Source organism: Maylandia zebra, linkage group LG7 (assembly GCF_041146795.1).
Source record: "Maylandia zebra isolate NMK-2024a linkage group LG7, Mzebra_GT3a, whole genome shotgun sequence".
NCBI lineage: Eukaryota > Metazoa > Chordata > Actinopteri > Cichliformes > Cichlidae > Maylandia > Maylandia zebra.
This window is the reverse complement of record NC_135173.1, coordinates 26,999,450-27,017,580: the sequence shown is the minus strand read 5'-3', so window position 1 is coordinate 27,017,580 and position 18,131 is coordinate 26,999,450. Positions and strand designations below refer to the sequence as shown.

The following is an 18,131-nucleotide window of genomic DNA, read 5'->3' as shown; positions in this document are numbered from 1 at the left end:
GCTGGTGCGTCTGGAAGAAGAACAACATCTCATTGGCGACAAAGATCTGCCTTTACCGAACCCTGATCCTGCCCATTCTACTTTACGGCGCAGAGACGTGGACAATGCTCAAACACGACCTGAGCAAGCTCGAAGTTTTCCAAATGCGTTGCCTTAGATGCATTCTCGGCGTTTCCCTTCACGACAGTCATTCGAATGACACCATCCTCACCAGCTGCGGCAGCCAACCGACGATCAGCGACCTAATCCAGCACCGCCGACTCCGTTGGTTTGGCCACATTTGTCGAATGGACCCAAGCCGCTACCCCCATGGCCTACTCTGCTTGACCCGCCCCACCGATTGGAGGGTGCATCGAAATGCACCAAAGAAGACATGGATTAAACAAATCCAGGATGATTTGAAGGCCTTTCGACTTGACCTCGAGCAGGCAAGAACCATCGCCTTAGATCGAAAAGCGTGGAAGATAATCGTTGATCAAGCAAGAGAACCTGCGGCACCTACAGCAGCGTACTGGTTGCGTGGCAGACCACCGCCGCTGGTCGCCCGCTAAGGACAAGAAGAACTCATCAAAACATTGGTAGTGTTGTGGTGTCACTGTTTTAGTTTTTATTTGTCATATGCAAGTTAGCACAGGGTCAACATTGGAATGAAATGTGTTTATGTGCGAGTAAATGAGTTTGTGTGTACATATTTGTATGCATCTTGACATCATGAGTTCAGTATTAGGACAGTGCAAAAACACAAAGGGACATCCATTGTGAGAGATTTAAACCTAGCACAGCACCTCTTGACAGCTGCAGCACTAATCATGGCAGCACAGGAACAAGCTCCAAGTACAAGATCCATAGAAACTGGGTGCAGGCTGTGCACAGATGCCCCTGAGACAATCCAGCACATAACAGCAGGGTGCAAGATGCTAGCAGGCAGGGCATACATGGAACGCCATAACCAAGTGGCCGACATAGCATACAGAAACATCTGTGCTGAGTATGGCCTGGAAATCACAAGGTCAAAATGGGAACCCCCCTTATGGTGGTGGAGGATGGCTGAGCTAAGATCCTGTGGGAATTCCAGATACAGACGGACAAAATAGTGGTGGCTAACCAACCGGACATAGTAGTGGTGGACAAGCAGAGGAATACGGCTGTAGTGATACCGAATGAAAGCAACATCAAGAAGAAGGAACATAAGTACCAAGGGCTCAGAGAAGAACTCAAGAAAATGCAAAGAGTGAAGGTAACGGTGGTCCCATTGGTAATCGGAGCACTACGTGCGGTGACTCCCAAGCTAGGCGAGTGACTCCAGCAGATCCCAGGAACAACATTCGAGATCTCTGTCCAGAAGAGTGCAGTCCTAGGAACAGCAAAGATGCTGCGCAGGACCCTCAAGATCCCAGACCTCTGGTAGAGGACCTGAGGTTGAAGGATAAAGATCACCCACCCTTATTTACACAAATATATATATTTTAAAGGCTTAACGCCTGTCTGAGGGAACTGAAACTAAATTCCATGAAATGCTGGTTTGCTCTTAACTCTAGGAAAATAATCCAAGCAAGCGACCCTTTTTGACACTCTTACAGTGCCATCAACATGCCTTGCTATAACCCCATGTACCGATATGACAGAAGGCTGCCACAAACTGTGTGGTTTCATCCGTCTGCACTGAGCATTCATGACATATTCTTTTTTTAATGTGCACAATGAACTGTCCATGTTGTTGGTGCAAGCCATACAGTGTGGAAATTCCTTGTAATCTCCACAAACTGAAGTAACATCTGACACAGCCACTAATCCACTAGTAATCTATGTCTGAATCCCTGGTTGCACCCCCACCACACTCCCCAAGAATTCTGGACTTCTACAACTAGACCAACAGGTCTACCTCATCAGCAGCCTAAGGACTCGGGTGGGATGGGGGAGGTGCTTGTTTCCCTGCCTTCAAACAGAGCTGTTGAGGTACTTTTGCTTTGATATCAAAATAAGTACTTTAATAGTACTGACTGAAAAGAAAATACAAAGGATTAATCATTTATAAAATTCTAAAAACTAACATCAAATATCCATCCACACTGATAACCACATTTTACAGCTTCTTAATTAAATCAAGGACTCAAAAGCAGCCATCTTTAACCAATATCCAACCTAATCATTTAGATGAACAAAAATGAAGAACGTGCTAATTTCTATTTTGAAAAAAATTCACAAAACATGAAGTTTAATAAATATTTTAAACTGATGTAATACATAATTATTAATAAGAAGTCCTGGCATTAGCAGGTACAATACACACATAACAATCAGTAATGCACTCAACCACCGTGGCCTGTATGCACGCTCACCATGCAAGGCTCCACAGCTGAAGAAAAAGCATGTTGAAGCGCAGAACAACATTTAGACAAGGTCAAAGGTCAAAGGCACTGCAAAAACACAATACCAACAGTGAAGTTTGGAGGTGGGAACATCATGGTGTGGGGCTGATTTTCAGCATATGGCACTGGCATGCTTCATGTAACTGAAGGAAGGATGAATGGAAAATGTACAGAGACATTCTTGATAAAAACCTGCTGCCATCTACCAGAATGATGAAGATGAAATGAGTGTGGATGTCTCAGCAAGACAATGATTCCAAACACACAGAAAGAAAGAAATTCAAGTTGCTAGAACGGCCCAGCCAATCATCTGACCTAAATCCAGTTGAAAATCACTGGAAAGCACTAAAGCTCAGAGTTTATAGACGGGGCCCACAGAACCTTCAGGACTGTTTGTGGGGAAGAACGGGGCCAAAATCAGACCTGAGCAATACATATGACTAGTTTCTCCATACTTGAAGATGTTATCACCAACAAAGGCTTTTGTATGAAGTATTAAAACCCACACCAGAGGGTTTAAAGAGAACAACAGAAAGCGTGTGGTCTACATACGGCACAGAAAGGTTTCTCCATAAACCAGATTTAACCTGCTTCACTCTGTCAGTGTGAGAGCCAGACTGTGAAACAATGCTGCCAATGTGTTAGGAAACAGTCTAATGGCATTTCTCAAACACACACACACACTAACACACACACACATTCTGTAGGACGAACGCTGTTGTCATCACTGTCTCGCCTATGCGGTCATACAAGGAGGTCCTTCTACAAGACCAGTGTTTGCCAGTTTGATCAACACTGCTCTTAAACACTGGATAATGGGAAATGGACTGGTTCATATATAGCGCTTTTCTACTTTGAGCACTTAAAGTGTTTTACACAACTAGCCTCACTCACCCATTCACAAATTTACACCCATTGCACAATCTAACATTCAAGTGCATTCAGACTCCGATGGATGATAATATGTTGCCCAAGGATATCTGGCATGCAACCACCAACCTTCCCCGTTAGTATGTGACCTGCTCTACCACCTGAGCTACAGCCACTCCTACAGCCACTGCAGCTCTGAACTGTTCTAGAAATAACTAGCTGAACTGGACATCAGCTGGTTCTTATTCTATATCCTAGTACAAAGTCAATGGATTCCTTACCAATCGCCATCAAAACTGTCTGAAGTTCATGTGTTTAACAGCTTTCATTTAATGGTCTCTCCACTGTAACCATCAAAACCCACACAAGCAAGTTCAAACAGATATTCCAACTGCTAATTCACTCAGTAATTTTCAAAATACACACACAAAGAACAAAACAAAACAAAAAATAGAAGGTCAATAGTAGCAATCGGGTGCATTTGTTGGGCATATTTGGTGGTTTATAAGCAGATGATCTATATGTACGAAACGGCAGTTTCTGAAATCTAAGTGTTACTAATGTTTAGGAGGTGTATTTACAGAAAGACCTGTCAAACCACCATTTAATTCAATGTAGCAAAAGGGATTACATGAAAACTGAACCAAGAAACTAAAAGCTCAACATGTATTTGCGCACAGATAATTACTGCAGTCCTGGCTTAGATTCTTAGAATTCATTTATTTAGAATAGTAACCTGCTAATATTGGAAATGATTGAGTGCCTATATTCTTGGTTATTCAGTGCTTCATATGCTACAGTTTTAGCATATTTCTATCAATCCTCTATTGAATCCTTGGATAACTGAAGCGTTTACTTTGCCATTTCTCCACATGTTGCATCTTGCTGTATTTCTTTGGTTTTTTTTTTTACTTCAGGGGATGAATGACATCCTCATTTTATTCATTTCTATGTACTTGTTATTGAATTTTTTAAAGCCTGAATGAGAAAAATAATTTTTACAAAATTAACTAAAGTTAAGAGCCTACGTAAGCAAAACTTATTAAGAGTTTAACATACCATTTTTAGGGTCGCCTCTTTTCTCTGCAAAAGAAAAATTAACAGAATTATGGTTTCAGAAAAGTAATCACGAGTCAGCAATCTTTAGAATGTATGAAGCGGAACTTATTAAGAGGTTTTAGTGAGAAAAAAAAAAAAAGAGTCAGAAAAGTGCTTTTTAGGTTCAGTTAGTTCTGTTAAAGCCCTAAGCTGCAGAAATGCTGCTTCACATATGAAAAAGCATTTTAATAGAGCAGTCAGGTTATTCTTGGCCTGAGCAGAAAAAGAAGAGAAGCAAAATATTTGAAAGCTCAACTGTGTTTGCCATACAGCGTCCTGCCAGCTGTGCCAGCCCCGTGAGCCTTTGAACCCTCAGTCATCGTCACAGTTTGAGAGGTGCACTTCAAAAGGCCAACATGCTGGAAGGAGCTGAAGGGAAGTCAGAGGAGCCTCACAGCAGAGACATTTACTCTACTGAGAAAGACTGACAGCTTTACAGCAGCAGAGAGAAAGAGATGGAGCACACAGCAGCGAAGCGAAAGAAAAAATAGAAATAGGGGAACAAAACCCCACAGAAACAAACAAAAACAGTCCCAAACCAAACCTGTCAGTGGAAACCACAGCTTGATGACTGATATGAGAGGTGATTTTTTTTTTCTTCCGAGAAATACTTTTGGTGAGGATCAGTCCTCTACAAGCCTTCCACTGCTAGTGTCCGGAGAGTCAGTGCTATTCACAGCTCAAAGTAGAGCTGTTTTTACTTTCACCACTAAACAATCCTGCACTTTTAACTACCTCCCCTCCCTTTTCTAACAGTGTGCCAAACTCTAAGTCAGCCCCAAACCTGCCTTTAAGGCAGTGACTTCTGAGCCGCATTCAGGCTGAGTGAGCAAAAGATAAGGTGTGTTCTCCAATAAAAGTTGTGAAAGGTTAAACCAATTGAGGAAGAACACAAAGACAAACTGATACATTAAAGTTCACCTATTTTCCGCTGTCGTCGGTTGAGCAAGTCATCAATGGTGGCTCTGAATCGTTTGGCTTCTTCTTCGCTGGCGAAGTTCAAGCCAATCTGACATGTCTGAAAGAAAGAGAAAGGGTGAAATGTGATTCTAACAGCTTTCTCTGAAGAACAGAAAAACTGTGCAACATTAAATCGTAATACACTGTAGGTGGATAAAGACAAGCCTGACAACTGATATTTGGAAATATGAAAGAACCACACAGCCTTATTTTATGCTGATAAAATTCTTGGTGAGAATAGACTCTAAAAACAGGAAGACTAATCATCTGCTGTAGACATTCAAGTCTTGAAGAAGTCAAAAGAAAACAAACACTTACATCTCCTGCAAATGTAATGAAGTAGGGTCTGGAGTTGCTGATGAAGAAGTTGTGGTAGAGTTCCTGTTCGAACATCATTTTCCCTTCCTACAGAAAAAAATTACGGAAAAATGAAATTGAAAAAAAAAAAAAAGTTCAGAAAAAAAATCTGACTTCTAATCCTCTACAACTTAAATTCATACTCCCAACAACCCAAAGAGAGATTTAAGAGCTGGCTGCTTGTTCAAGAAATTAAATGTCTTCTGGAAGACAATGATGCATTTTGGTATCCTTGAACACACCTCCATAAGGAGCTCACCTCCACTTAGTTAAATGAAAAAAATAAATAAATAAATAAATCACCAACAACACAACCAACAAGAAACTGCCAAATATTTGCAGCATGCATTTTCTATCTACAAGTAGGGCTGGGCCGTTAATTAGAAATTCAATTAAAAATTTGGCTTTGAACACAATCAAACAATTTAAATATGATAAAACAATTACTTATAATTTTTAAGCATAAAACTTGAGCCCTGCCTCTCACCCTATGACAGCTGGGATAGGCTCCTGCGCCCCCCCACGATCCCGAAAAGGATAAGCGAAAGCGAATAGACGGACTTGTATTTTATGTTGTGTAATAAATTAAACGCAACGCCTTTTTTCATATCAGTACGTTTACTTCAGCTCCAGCCGAGATGACGGAAGAGTACTTTTGGTCAACGAGCACTGACTAGAGGAAGTAAAAGTTACAAAAAGGTTTTTCAAATCAATTTTATTTATATGGTGCCAAATCACAACAACAATTGCTTCAAGGTGCCTTTTCTGCAGGTGTCTCAGCATTTCCTAGTTTCTGTTACTCAGTCCATGGGACTGAGGTGCTGGGTTTATTATTGGCCCTGCCATCGCACTACCTATAGTTATAATACAGGTCATCTGAGATGCAAGTCTGCCATCACCTGCACCCACAGACCACCCTCGGTGATCAATACCTACTCGTCTGGTCCACAAACAGTATAAAAAATAAACATAGTTTACAGATCTGAAAAGTGAAGCAAAATAGCTTAAACCTGAATTCTATTTAATGGCCACGAGGAGACAATACTTCTGGCTGCAAATACACTCTGAAAAATACTTTCCGCTGAGTTAATGAGTAAAGATAACGAGTTTATCAGTCACTTATTTTGGGTCATACTGAATAGTACTGACTGGTCATACAGTGTTTCAGAAAGGCAGATTATCCCTGTTACATTCATGGCTAAACGTGAATGTAACAGGGATGGTAACAGTCAGACCCTCCTCTCTCCTGTCACATCTAGTTCAATCAACAGATGGTTTGTTAGCTTAATGCAATCTTATACTTCTGAAATAAAACCTGACCAAAATAATCATGACTGTCCTTCTTGTCATAATTCAGCATTCCTTGATTCTGATAAGTGAGCAGTGTTTTTTCCCATTAGAAAGAGAAAATAAATATATACATGCATATAGAGCAGGGCGATATGGCCAAAAATATTTATCACGATATATATTTGAAAATTTGCGATAACGATATAACTGACGATATAATTGATGCGAGACAAAATACAACTCCACAACATTACTAGCGCAAAAAGACAACCTTCCATTTATTTTCACTTAAACAAGAAGCTGGTTTTTATGTACATTAAAGCTTTATAAAAATGTAACAGTGCAAATGCAAATTCCTTGCTGAAAGTTTAACCAAAAGGCATTTCCAGTAGAAATGGGCTGATATATCCTGAGCATAACCATGTATAATATCCACTGAAGTTAAAAAGAGGTGCTTTGCAACATTAAACTGCAGTGTGCAGTACGCATTTTTCGGACCATAAGGTGCACAGGATTATAAGGCACATTAAGTGAAACAAAGCAGTCAGATAAATCAAACTTTATTAAACTCATTCTTCTTGCTTCCTCCACTTCTGTACCATTGATTCATTAATGTTGAATTCTCTGGCAGCTGCTCTATTCCCATGTTGTTGCAGTATATTAATGACTAACCTCGTATTGTGGATGGATTATCTCAGTTGTTCTCCTGACTGAAGTTTGGTCCGTTTACAGCATCCTGCCATGCGATTGCATTTGTCTCTAACTATCAGGAACCTTAACGTTAACTTTTATAAACTTATAAAAGTTAACGTTAAGGTTCCTGATAGGTTCCACTTGTGGAAAAGTGTTAGTGTTTGTCCTCCAGCTTCACTGTTTATGTTATGCTAACATAGCTGTGTCGCTAGCGATCACGTAGCACATCATTATATACCAGCTAGCCCAACTTCAGTAACCCTACAAACGTCACTGCTGTTTAGTTTCCTGTCTTCATTTATGTTGGAAGTGATAGCAGAGCTGTACGTTTGAATTTTTTCAGAAATCTCTCAGTCAGAACATGCTATATCATGCTTAGGTAACTAGCGAGCTAACTTCCGCTAGCTTCCTGCTAACTTCTAACTCCGTTAAATGTAATAAATTTTGTTTTCATGGATGCCTGGAAGTTAAACTTCATAGTTACACCTGGTAAAGCAGCAATGCTGATCGTTTTATTAAAGATGAAAGAATTTAGACAGTTTTTAACTCTCAGTGATGCTGCAGTGTTCGTTTGACCTGAACGATACGGAGTTTAGGACCCAGATTACTCCCAGATTTAAGAGCATCTTAGTCCGACAAATACGACAATAACGACGGCCGCTTGCATCTTCTGCATCTGACGGACAAACACCAAACCAGTTCCACATCACTGAAGTTGCACCATTTTTACAAACCAATTCTAGTTCATCTGTTTCACTCAACAATCGGCCATGTGCGTATGAAAACAAAGGCACTGCGCATGCGCGTTTTACTCATATTCTATCGCGATATTTCATTTTCCTATCGTTGTCTAACATTATACCATTACCATGAACGGTATAATATGGCCCAGCCCTACATGGATATATATACAGCTTAAGTCCACACTGATATTACTTTGAGAGCCTGTATCCGCCTCAGGCAGTAACCACACATCTGATAATTCATTTTGATCCATTTGAGATGTACAACTGAATGTACATCATATATAAAGTGCTGTTCTAATTAAGTCAGTGAACACACAGAGTAAATGTGAAAAGTCTGGCCACAACCCTCCACAGAAGCACTGAGAAAAAAAAACTAAACAATTTTGTTCCAAGCACTATTCTTGAATAAAGTCTTGATGCATGCTCAATCATCCAGGAGAGGAAATCCCAAAAAGTTGATTCTGTTTATCTGGACGTAGCGTTTTCAGTGGGAGAAACGTTTCCACACTCATCCAGGTGACTTCTTCAGTCTCAGCTGACTGCAGGTTTCCCCAATCTTATAAACAGTTCATTTGCACAATAACTGAAACTAGCACCACTGGCAAACAGCGTTATTGCTGTTTTTGTTGATCAGTGGTCATCACAATTTGCATATTAATGATCAAGGAACTGACCTCACAGCCCATTGTTTGCCAGTGGTGCTAGTTTCAGTTATTGTGCAAATGAACTGTTTATAAGATTGGGGAAACCTGCAGTCAGCTGAGACTGAAGAAGTCACCTGGATGAGTGTGGAAACGTTTCTCCCACTGAAAACGCTACGTCCAGATAAACAGAATCAACTTTTTGGGAATCTAAGTAACCCCCTTTAAATCCGTGTTCTTATTTCTTTTACAAACAAGATATGAGTGTTTGTGAACATTAGAGGCAGATTCTATTAAATGCACCGATTGCCTGTTTCCAGTGCTGTAACCACTGCTAAGCTAACTGGCAGCAGGTTCATATTTCAGTTTTTCTTCTGACAGAAAGCAAAGAGGAAGAAAGAAGAAAAAGAAAATTCCAAAAATGTGAAAATAATCATTTAAGATGCATCTTTCAACTATTCTGCGGTGTTTAAAGCTTTTGGATTGTTTCCGTTTGGTGTCACTCACCTTGATGTCAAAGACTCTGATGAAGTAGGATCTCTGAGGGTTGTCCTTGACAAGGCAGACCACTCCACAGCACCTCTTCACCCAGTTACAGCTCCTCTCAGCACCATACACCTGGACCACTGCTGAACACAGAGTCTGAAGCACCGATAGGATGGTTAATATCATCACCTTTGTGATTTACAGAAAGAACAAAGACAACTACAGAAAAGAAGGTTACGTTGCTGAAAATGTAACCACTTTATCTCCCTCCATTTTTTCTTTAAGATTTTACAGACACACAATGTTCTTTAGTATATACCTGTAAACTCCATGTGTGACAAATGGAGGAGGAAACATACACTATGCAAAACCTTCAAACAGCCACAATTACAGCTGGGAGGAGAAATAGGGTTGGTTATCAGGGAAACACTGAGACCTTTGGAAATCAGATTATATATGTCAAATGCATTCTACCTTAACAGGGAGTCACAAATATCAAAGGCTATCAAAGGCCCTACACTGATTCGTGAGTTGTGACTCAGCTGTATTGATGTAGTCACAAACAAAACAAGAACTCTGATGACAAATGGCTGACTTTACATTTACATTAGGTGAAAAGTGAAGGACTTGTAACTCTTATACACCGATTCCCAACTTCAGGAGGGTAAAACTTAAAAGTACTGACACCGCCTCATTGTCTTACACTTTTCCACAGTGTTTTAACAACAACAAGAGGAGTCCAGCTGCAGTAGTCAGCACTGCACAGGTTTCAAACAGCTCCAGTTTGTGGTTTCTGCAGAGGTTGCACAGTGTTTGATGCACTGCCATGATTCCTCTGCAGTGGAAGTAACTCCGGCTGCTGAGGAAGTTAAGAGGAAATGTCACTGCGTCCTTTCCATCTGTAATTTATAGGTGTAGGTCAAAGGAACAGGTGCAAACACTTTTCAGCAGGAAATCACCAATCAGCATCCCCCAGAAAAGGTCAAAATGTGTTCCTTAAAACCTTAAATTAAAAGCATCTAAATTCTTACAGAGGAGAAGAATGCAGCAATGAACACAGACAGTGGTGACACTGCAGCCTCTGCAAGCTAAGATCTTAGCATCTGTTAACGATGAACGCAAAAATCAATATCTCAGTCATTTTTATATCATTAGCAGCCTGGCTGCTTCCTGTTAAACTCCTGATAGTGCCTACTACCATGAGTTCGTGCTAAAAATGTGTACATGCATTAATCACTGAAGACGTAACTGATTTGAGCAGTTAGTATTATGTAGCAAATCACAGTCACCTCAAGGCACTTTATATTGCAAGGCAAACACCCTATAATAATACAGAAAAAACTACAATACTCAGATGGCCCCCACAAGCAAGCATTTGGCAACAGTGGGAAGGTAAAACTCCCTTTTAGCAAGAAGAAATCACTGGCAGAACCAGGTACAGGGAGGGGCAGCCATCTGCTGCAGCCAGTTGGGGTTGAAGGGAAGAGAAAAAAAAAAGAAAAGAAAAAAGAGCGCGAAAAAGAACCAGAGATTATTAATAACTCATGATTAAATGCCTGGCGTCTAAACACAGCGAGTGAAAAAAGGTGAGTGAATAAGAAATACTCTGTGCATCATGGGAAGTCCCCAGTAGACTAGGCCTATTGCAACAAAACTAAGGAAGGATTCAGGTCCAGTCCTACTTGCTTTATCAAAAAGGAAGGTTTATCTATTGTTGTGATCCAAATTGGAAGCAGAAGAGGGGCTTTATAGCTGAAGGCTCTGGCTCCCATTCTGCTTTCAATTTTCTAGGAACCACAAGTTTAGCCTGCAGTCCAAGAGCAAAGAGCTCGCTTATGGTGTTATGGTACTATGAGATCTTTTAAGATAAAATGGGGCCTGATTATTTAAGACCTTTTATGCGATGAGAAGTATTTTAATTAGATTCTGGATTTAACAGGAAGCCAGTGAGGAGAAGCCAGTTTGGGAGAAATATGCTCTCTCTTTTCTAATCTCTGTCAGTATTCTTGCTCAAGCATTTCAGATCAAATGAAGGCTTTTCAGAGTTTTTTTGGGGGGGACATTTTGATAATAATGAATTTCACTAGCCTAGCCTAGAAGTATAAAATGCATCAACTAGTTTTTCAGCATCACTCTGAGATAGGATGTTTAGAGATATTACACAGATGCAAGAAAGCAGTTCCACATATTTTTGTTTAATTTGCGCAGTGTTACTCAGTGATACTAGCAGCCAAGGTAATGCCATCCAGAGTGAGTATCTGGTTAGATGCCATGTTTGTAATATTTATTTTGCTATATAAGGACAATAACCTCAGTTTTATCTGAACTTAGAAGTGGGAAAATGATCATCCAGTTGGCAAGATAAGTGGGCCAGAGAGAGCTTGAAGTCACCCCGGCTTACCTCTAATCACATCTGAGAGAGGGAAAAAGGTCTTAACATTCAACCTTTTATGTTTAAAATGATACAGACTGTTAGTCTTGGTAGCAGGGGATCGGTCCGCCAGGGCCTCCGCTCCTGGCCACCGCCTGACACACACTGCACCAGACCCCTACAGCACCTCCTGTGGGTGGTGGGCCTACAGAAGGATGGGCCCATGTCCCTTTTTCAGGTTGTGTCCAGACAGGCCCCATGGACTGAGGCCTGGCCACCAGACACTCGCCCTTGGGCACCCTCTACGGGCCCAGCTCCAGGGCAGGGCCCCAGTAACCCTATCCCAGTCAGGGTGAACTGTTCCTCTGATTGTTATCGCTATGTCTGGTCCTTCACCCAGGACCAATTTGCCATGGGAGACCGTACAGGAGGCAAAAGTCCCCTGAGAACATAGCCCCTGGGATCCCTGGGACACAAACCTCTCAAGCATGATAAGGTAGCGATTCACGGAAAAGGGTGGAGTACCCACTGTGGGACAGAGACGAACTGATGTCCCAAGTGGAGGAGTTTAAATATCTCAGGGTCTTGTTCACGAGTGAAGGGAGAAGGGAGCGGAAGATCAACAGATGGATTGGTGCTGTAGCTGCAATGATGGGGATGCTCTACCGGCCTGTTGTGGTGAAGAGAGAGCTGAGTGTAAAAGCAAAGCTCTCAATTTACTTGTCGATCTACGTCCTTTTCCTCACCTATGGTCACGAGCTGTGAGTAGTAACCGAAAGAACGAGATCGCGGATACAAGCGGCAGAAATGAGCTTCCTCTGAAGGGTGGCTGGTCTCTCCTTTAAAGACAGGGTCAGAAGTTCGGCCATCCGGGACAGGCTCAGAATAGAGCCGCAGATCCGCCACACTGAAAGGAGCAAGTTAAGGTAATTTGGGCATCTGACAAGGATGCCTCCTGGGTGAGTCCTGGATGAGGGGCATGTCCCACCGGGAGGAGGCCGGGAGGCCAAGGCGCACTTATTCTCTTAACCTTTTTCCTCACAAAGATCAGAACAAGGTCAGCATTATCTCAGAGTAGGTTAATTAGATATGTATAATTCAAGTGATTTGATTTTGTTTTTATTAGTATTATTTGATTCTGCTTTTGTTTTACTGATTCTAAATTACTTTAATAAAATATCCTGCATCACAAAAGTCTACATTATGGACATTACCTTTTTAGCCCTTTGTTAAACAGTACAGGTAAAAACCCGAGTATTAATCTGCTTTAATATAAATAGCTCTTAGAGGCCACTTCAGCCTTACAAAAGTAACAGACCCCTGGGACTTTCCCAAGTCACTAAATGAAACCAATGATTTTCCAAGAGAACCTATCTGCCATTAACAGGTGTGGCTACTGGATGCCGGGCCTGCAAGGGTACTCAGACTCCCGTTTTTTCGCATGAGAGGAGGCAGGGTAGACACCTGGAGAGCTTTTGAGGCAGTTAGAATTGGGCAAGTCCCTTCACCCATCAGCTCCACATAAGCTCTGTACTGCCTACTGGGTAAGATCCATGGGATCAGAGATTAGGATTAATTTGACGGAGCTGTATTGGGGTGCTGGTCCTACAGATCGACACAGGTCTTAATGTCTTTAAGACATTCCTGCAGTTTAACTAAATGAATGAAAATCTATGCTATGCCTTCAAATGGTACTGCCTAAAGGAAGCCTATACAATGTACATAAAAGTGGTTCTAGCACAGAACCCTGTGGAACTCAATAATTAACCTGTGTGTGAAGAAGACGCTCCAATTACGTGAACCAATTGGAGTCGGTCAGATATATATCATTCAAACCAATGCAGCACAGTAACACTCACAGCATGTTCTAATCTCTGTAATAATACAATATGTTCAATGGTATCGAACGAGGTCTAGCAGGACAAGAACAGAGACGAGTTCACAAGAAGACCATAAGTAACCTTCACTAATCCTGTTAGTGTAGTGAGATGAATTTTGAAACCTGACTGGAAATCTTAAATTAAACCTCTCTGCAGATTATCAGTTATCTGTTTTACAACTGCTTTTTCAAGAAATTCTGAGATAAAATAAAGGTTGGACATCGGCCTAAGCTAAGACAGTTCGGTCAAGTGATTGTTTAATTCCAGCCACCTTAAAGGCCTGTTGTACATAACCCAACAGGCTTCTCGGCTTTTTTAATTATTGTTGAACAGCCCAGCCTTGAACACAGCACATTAACACCATGTACAGGTAATGCTGACAGACTGTCAATCTACTTATTTTCAAAGAAGGAAACCAGAGAGAAAAATCAATTGGAGAGAAAGAGTCTGACTAAATATCACCTATTACCCTATGATATCATAATGTTGCTGGGGAGACATCATCATATTGCAATTAAAAAAAGAAGGAAAAAAAAGGCTGACGTCAGCGTGTTGTAATTAAAAAAAAGTTTTAGAAAACACAAGAGCTATCCCTTGTGCTGTCTGAGTGTTTTTGTGTTTTCTTGAATTTTATTTGTGAAGAATATAGACAGTTTAATATTACAGGAATGCTTGGTTCAGTGTTCTGACTCTTATCCTGACTACAGTGCTAAAAAGAAACCCTGGGTTGTCCTTTTGTTCTTCATCACTGATTGATAGTAAGATGTCCCAGCGTTATAAAGGGCTTTTTTTTTTATAGAGCAACAAACTCTTTTTCAGGCTAAATTAAGATTTTCTAAATTAGTGTGACACTGTTTACTCTCCAGGTTATATGCTTTAAAGTGCGTGTTTGAGAGTTGCACTAGTGAGTCAAGTGCTTCTTAATGGTTTTGCCTTTAGTAGCAGAATAACAGTAATTATTGGAGCTTCAATTTTAATAAATTTAATAGCAAATTTAAGAAGCTGCTTTTATCACCTGCGAGAAGAACTCTGTTGTTATTTTATTATTGTGGCTATCATTTGCATCCAGCTGATGAGGACCTAAAAGCACAAATGCGCTGTGTTCATCTTTAAAGAAAGCCAAGCTCAGCTTTGTACCTGTGCTTATTTACCAGGAGCGAGCATAAACAATGCTGACACTAAGAAAGAAAACTGTAAAAACACAGTCTCGGAAACCAAAACAATGAGCTAAAAGTCCATTTACTTGCATTGATTCTATCGATTCCCCCCCTCCCCCTTGATATGCATGCACACCTGCATGCATCTTAAATGTTTTTTCTTCCATGTATTGGCTTAGCATCTAAAGTACTGACTCATTAAGGTTATCAGGAATTGCCCAACTAAAGTATTAAGTATTGTATTAAAAGTTTTATTTATCGCTGGCCATTTCCCCCCTGACCATATTTATCTTTATGTTTTATTTATGAATAGTTGAGTAACTCATTCATCTAATTTTAAGCTATTCTAGCTGGACTGAGAAGCACATGCATTTCCCATACAATGTGAAGTGAATACACCTGCACCTACTTTTAAGTTGCAGGTGGTAAACAAACGCAGGAACTTACGGCGCATTTCCTGCCTAAGTAGCAGAACAGGCACTCGTTCTCCTGCGGGGTAAGGAGCAGGGAGCCGACGTTAACCGCCCTGCGGGGCGGCGGGTGGCTGTTCATGGCACCAGAATCTTGTAGTCGACCCCGAAACAATGCAGTTATCCCTGGAACGGGCACTACAAACGGCTGTATTTACAGAAAATCCATGCGGGCTCCGGTTGCTGTGGCCTGCAACCGGATCATCTCCGCTCAGTTCGACTCCGAGCAGGAGGGCGGAGGAGGATGTGGTTGCGATCTCTTTTCCAGTCTGGCTCCTGCTTAGGAAAAACCCTTGTATTCTCAGTTTGATGTTGAATGTGAAACCAGTGACTCGTTAAGTGTACGTAGACAGATAAACGCTCAACTTTCATTCGGAAACTCCAGCGACTGCAGCAGTAATGCGTACATCCAACATGGCAGCAGGAGGGAGCAAACCACTTTAAGGATACAGCAGAGGGGTGTTGCTTTCAACAAAATCTGCCCATATCCGCTATAATACAGATAACATGGGCAGAAAAGCCGAAAGATGCGACACATTAAACACTGTAAAACTGTTGAACTATATATATATTTTCCGTGGTAAGAATAAAATGTCGCTGAAAACAAAAACGGTTCATCCCATGCGGCAGCAGAAATGCAGCTCTGCAGAGGGAGAAGGGTGGGGGGCAGGGGGATGCCAGTAGATGTAGAGCGTGGAAGTATGAAGAAAATTCTCTGTAAGGAAACAATTAGCTTTATCATTATCATTTGCCTGAAATTAAACCGACTGGATTGTAAAATAACATTATATTCTTGTGCTAATCCAGATATAAAATTTATTTTTATATTATACATATTCTACTTTATCTTGTACATATTATAATGTGTGCAGTATGCAGTATGTAGCCTACTATGTGTGTTTAAACATAGTAAAATAGACTTGATTTACTGCTTTCTTAACCAGGAACTTTCTAACCACCATAAGCACTGCAGACATTGAGAAATAGATTTTGGGAGACCAAAATAATGTGGTAAAAGGCTCAATTCTCTATGATAATTCCCTATGACATTATTTTTACAGGTTACATCTTTATAGTTGTCTAATTAAGTACTTAAACCTGATTCCGTGACCTGACCACTAACCATTTTTCTGCTTTTCTACTGTTTCCACTCTTCTGGTGTTCTGCAAAATGCCCAGAATGGCACATATCCGCAGTCCTTATTATTCCAGTCAGTAGTGGTGAACAACTACCAACAGAGCCTACAATGATAAGTGACATCTTATACACTCAAGTTTCAAAACTTGATCTGCTAACATATTAGTGCCAGACACAACAAGGTGCCTTTTAAGGTTTTGTAGAAGACCAGTCCAGAAGCATAATGTGTTGGCTGTTCATTGTATAAGACATGTTGATATCAAGAAGCACAATGTTAATGCTCTGCTGTGACAATCAAATTAACCTAAAATATATTTTAATGGTAAACAAATAAAATGTTGAAGTTTGTGAATGCTGAGGTGACAAATGGACAGACAGTCTCATGCAGGACCTGTCTTCATGCAGCAAGTACATCAGTGGCATTAACACCAACACTAATCTGGAGACCAGCTGCTCCTACATTCTGCAGTATAAAACACTGAGCAAAGGTCACAAGTTTCAAAGAAGCAGCACCGACAATCTACGATGTTCTCATGAAGCAGGATCTCAGTAATTGAAAACTTTGGTAGTCATTTTTGGGACCAAGGATTTTATCCTGTAAAAAAGTCTTGTTTGCTTAAAATGTTATTTAAAAAGCTGATTAGTTTATCTTAGTTTCAACAGATGGTGGAGAGGGTTGGGGGTGGAAAGTTGTTCTTGCTAAATAGAGGCAGAAGAGATTTCTAGCACAAGGGATGATGCAAAACCAAGATGGTTATACTTTTTTTCACTGTTTGTTTTGTATTTACACTATTAGGATTCGTGTAATACTATCAATATCATATCATATGAATTTATAATAGTTTACCTAAACATTTTATTGCAAAGCTATCGAATTTTTTTTGCACGTTCAGTACATTTCGGTAATCATATTGTTGTACTTACAATTTTATTATTAAATAGCTGGGATTTTTTTTGTTTGTTGTTTTTTTTCTTTTTACTTTACTGCCACCTATATGGTATTGCTAAAGTACCCTAATGTCCACTAGATGGTGATCTTCTCATGCTTTTCTCTTCCTTGGTTGATGGTGGGAAAAGAAGCATTGTAGAGCAGAGGTGGGCAATTCCAGGCCTCGAGGGCCGGAGTCCTGCAGGTTTTAGATATCACCCTGGGTCAACACACCTGAATCACATGATGAGTTCATTACCAGGCCTCTGGAGAACTTCAAGACATGTTGAGGAGGTAATTTAGCCATTGAAATCAGCTGCGTTGGATCAAGGACACATCTAAAACCATCACTTCTTGTTCAAGAGTGATGGGAGAAGGGCGCAGGAAATTGACAGCTAGATTGGTGCTGCAGCCGCAGCGATGCGGACGCTGAACTGCTCCATCGTAATAAAGAGAGAGCTGAGTGTAAAAGCAACACTCTCAATTTACTGGTCGATCATCCCCCAACTATCACCTATGATCACGAGCTGTGGGTAGGGACCGAAAGAACGAGATTGCGGATACAAGCTGCAGAAATGAGCTTCCTCTGAAGGGTGGCTGGCCTCTCCCTTAGAGATCGGGCGAGGAGCTCGTCCATCTGGGAGGGGCTCAGAGTAGAGCCGCTGCTCCTCCACATCA

The 18,131-nt window shown here is 40.9% G+C and overlaps 1 protein-coding gene across 2 annotated transcripts in view; it reads right to left on the bottom strand.

Moving 5' to 3' along the window:
* Nucleotides 1–15,837, bottom strand: part of wasla (WASP like actin nucleation promoting factor a) — a 28,774-nt gene extending 12,937 nt beyond the window's left edge. Inside the window, exons 1-5 of one of the 2 annotated variants that reach the window (XM_004556265.6) lie at nt 15,366–15,837; nt 9,532–9,666; nt 5,616–5,702; nt 5,259–5,355; nt 4,299–4,322 (exon numbers count right to left, since the gene is read on the bottom strand). In XM_004556265.6, the coding sequence (XP_004556322.1) occupies nt 4,299–4,322; nt 5,259–5,355; nt 5,616–5,702; nt 9,532–9,666; nt 15,366–15,470 (448 nt within the window). In that variant the 5' untranslated portion in view covers nt 15,471–15,837. The remainder of the gene's footprint in view (nt 1–4,298; nt 4,323–5,258; nt 5,356–5,615; nt 5,703–9,531; nt 9,667–15,365) is intronic. The other variant, XM_004556267.6, reaches the window with a different exon arrangement.
* Between the last annotated feature and the right edge of the window lie 2,294 nt (nt 15,838–18,131).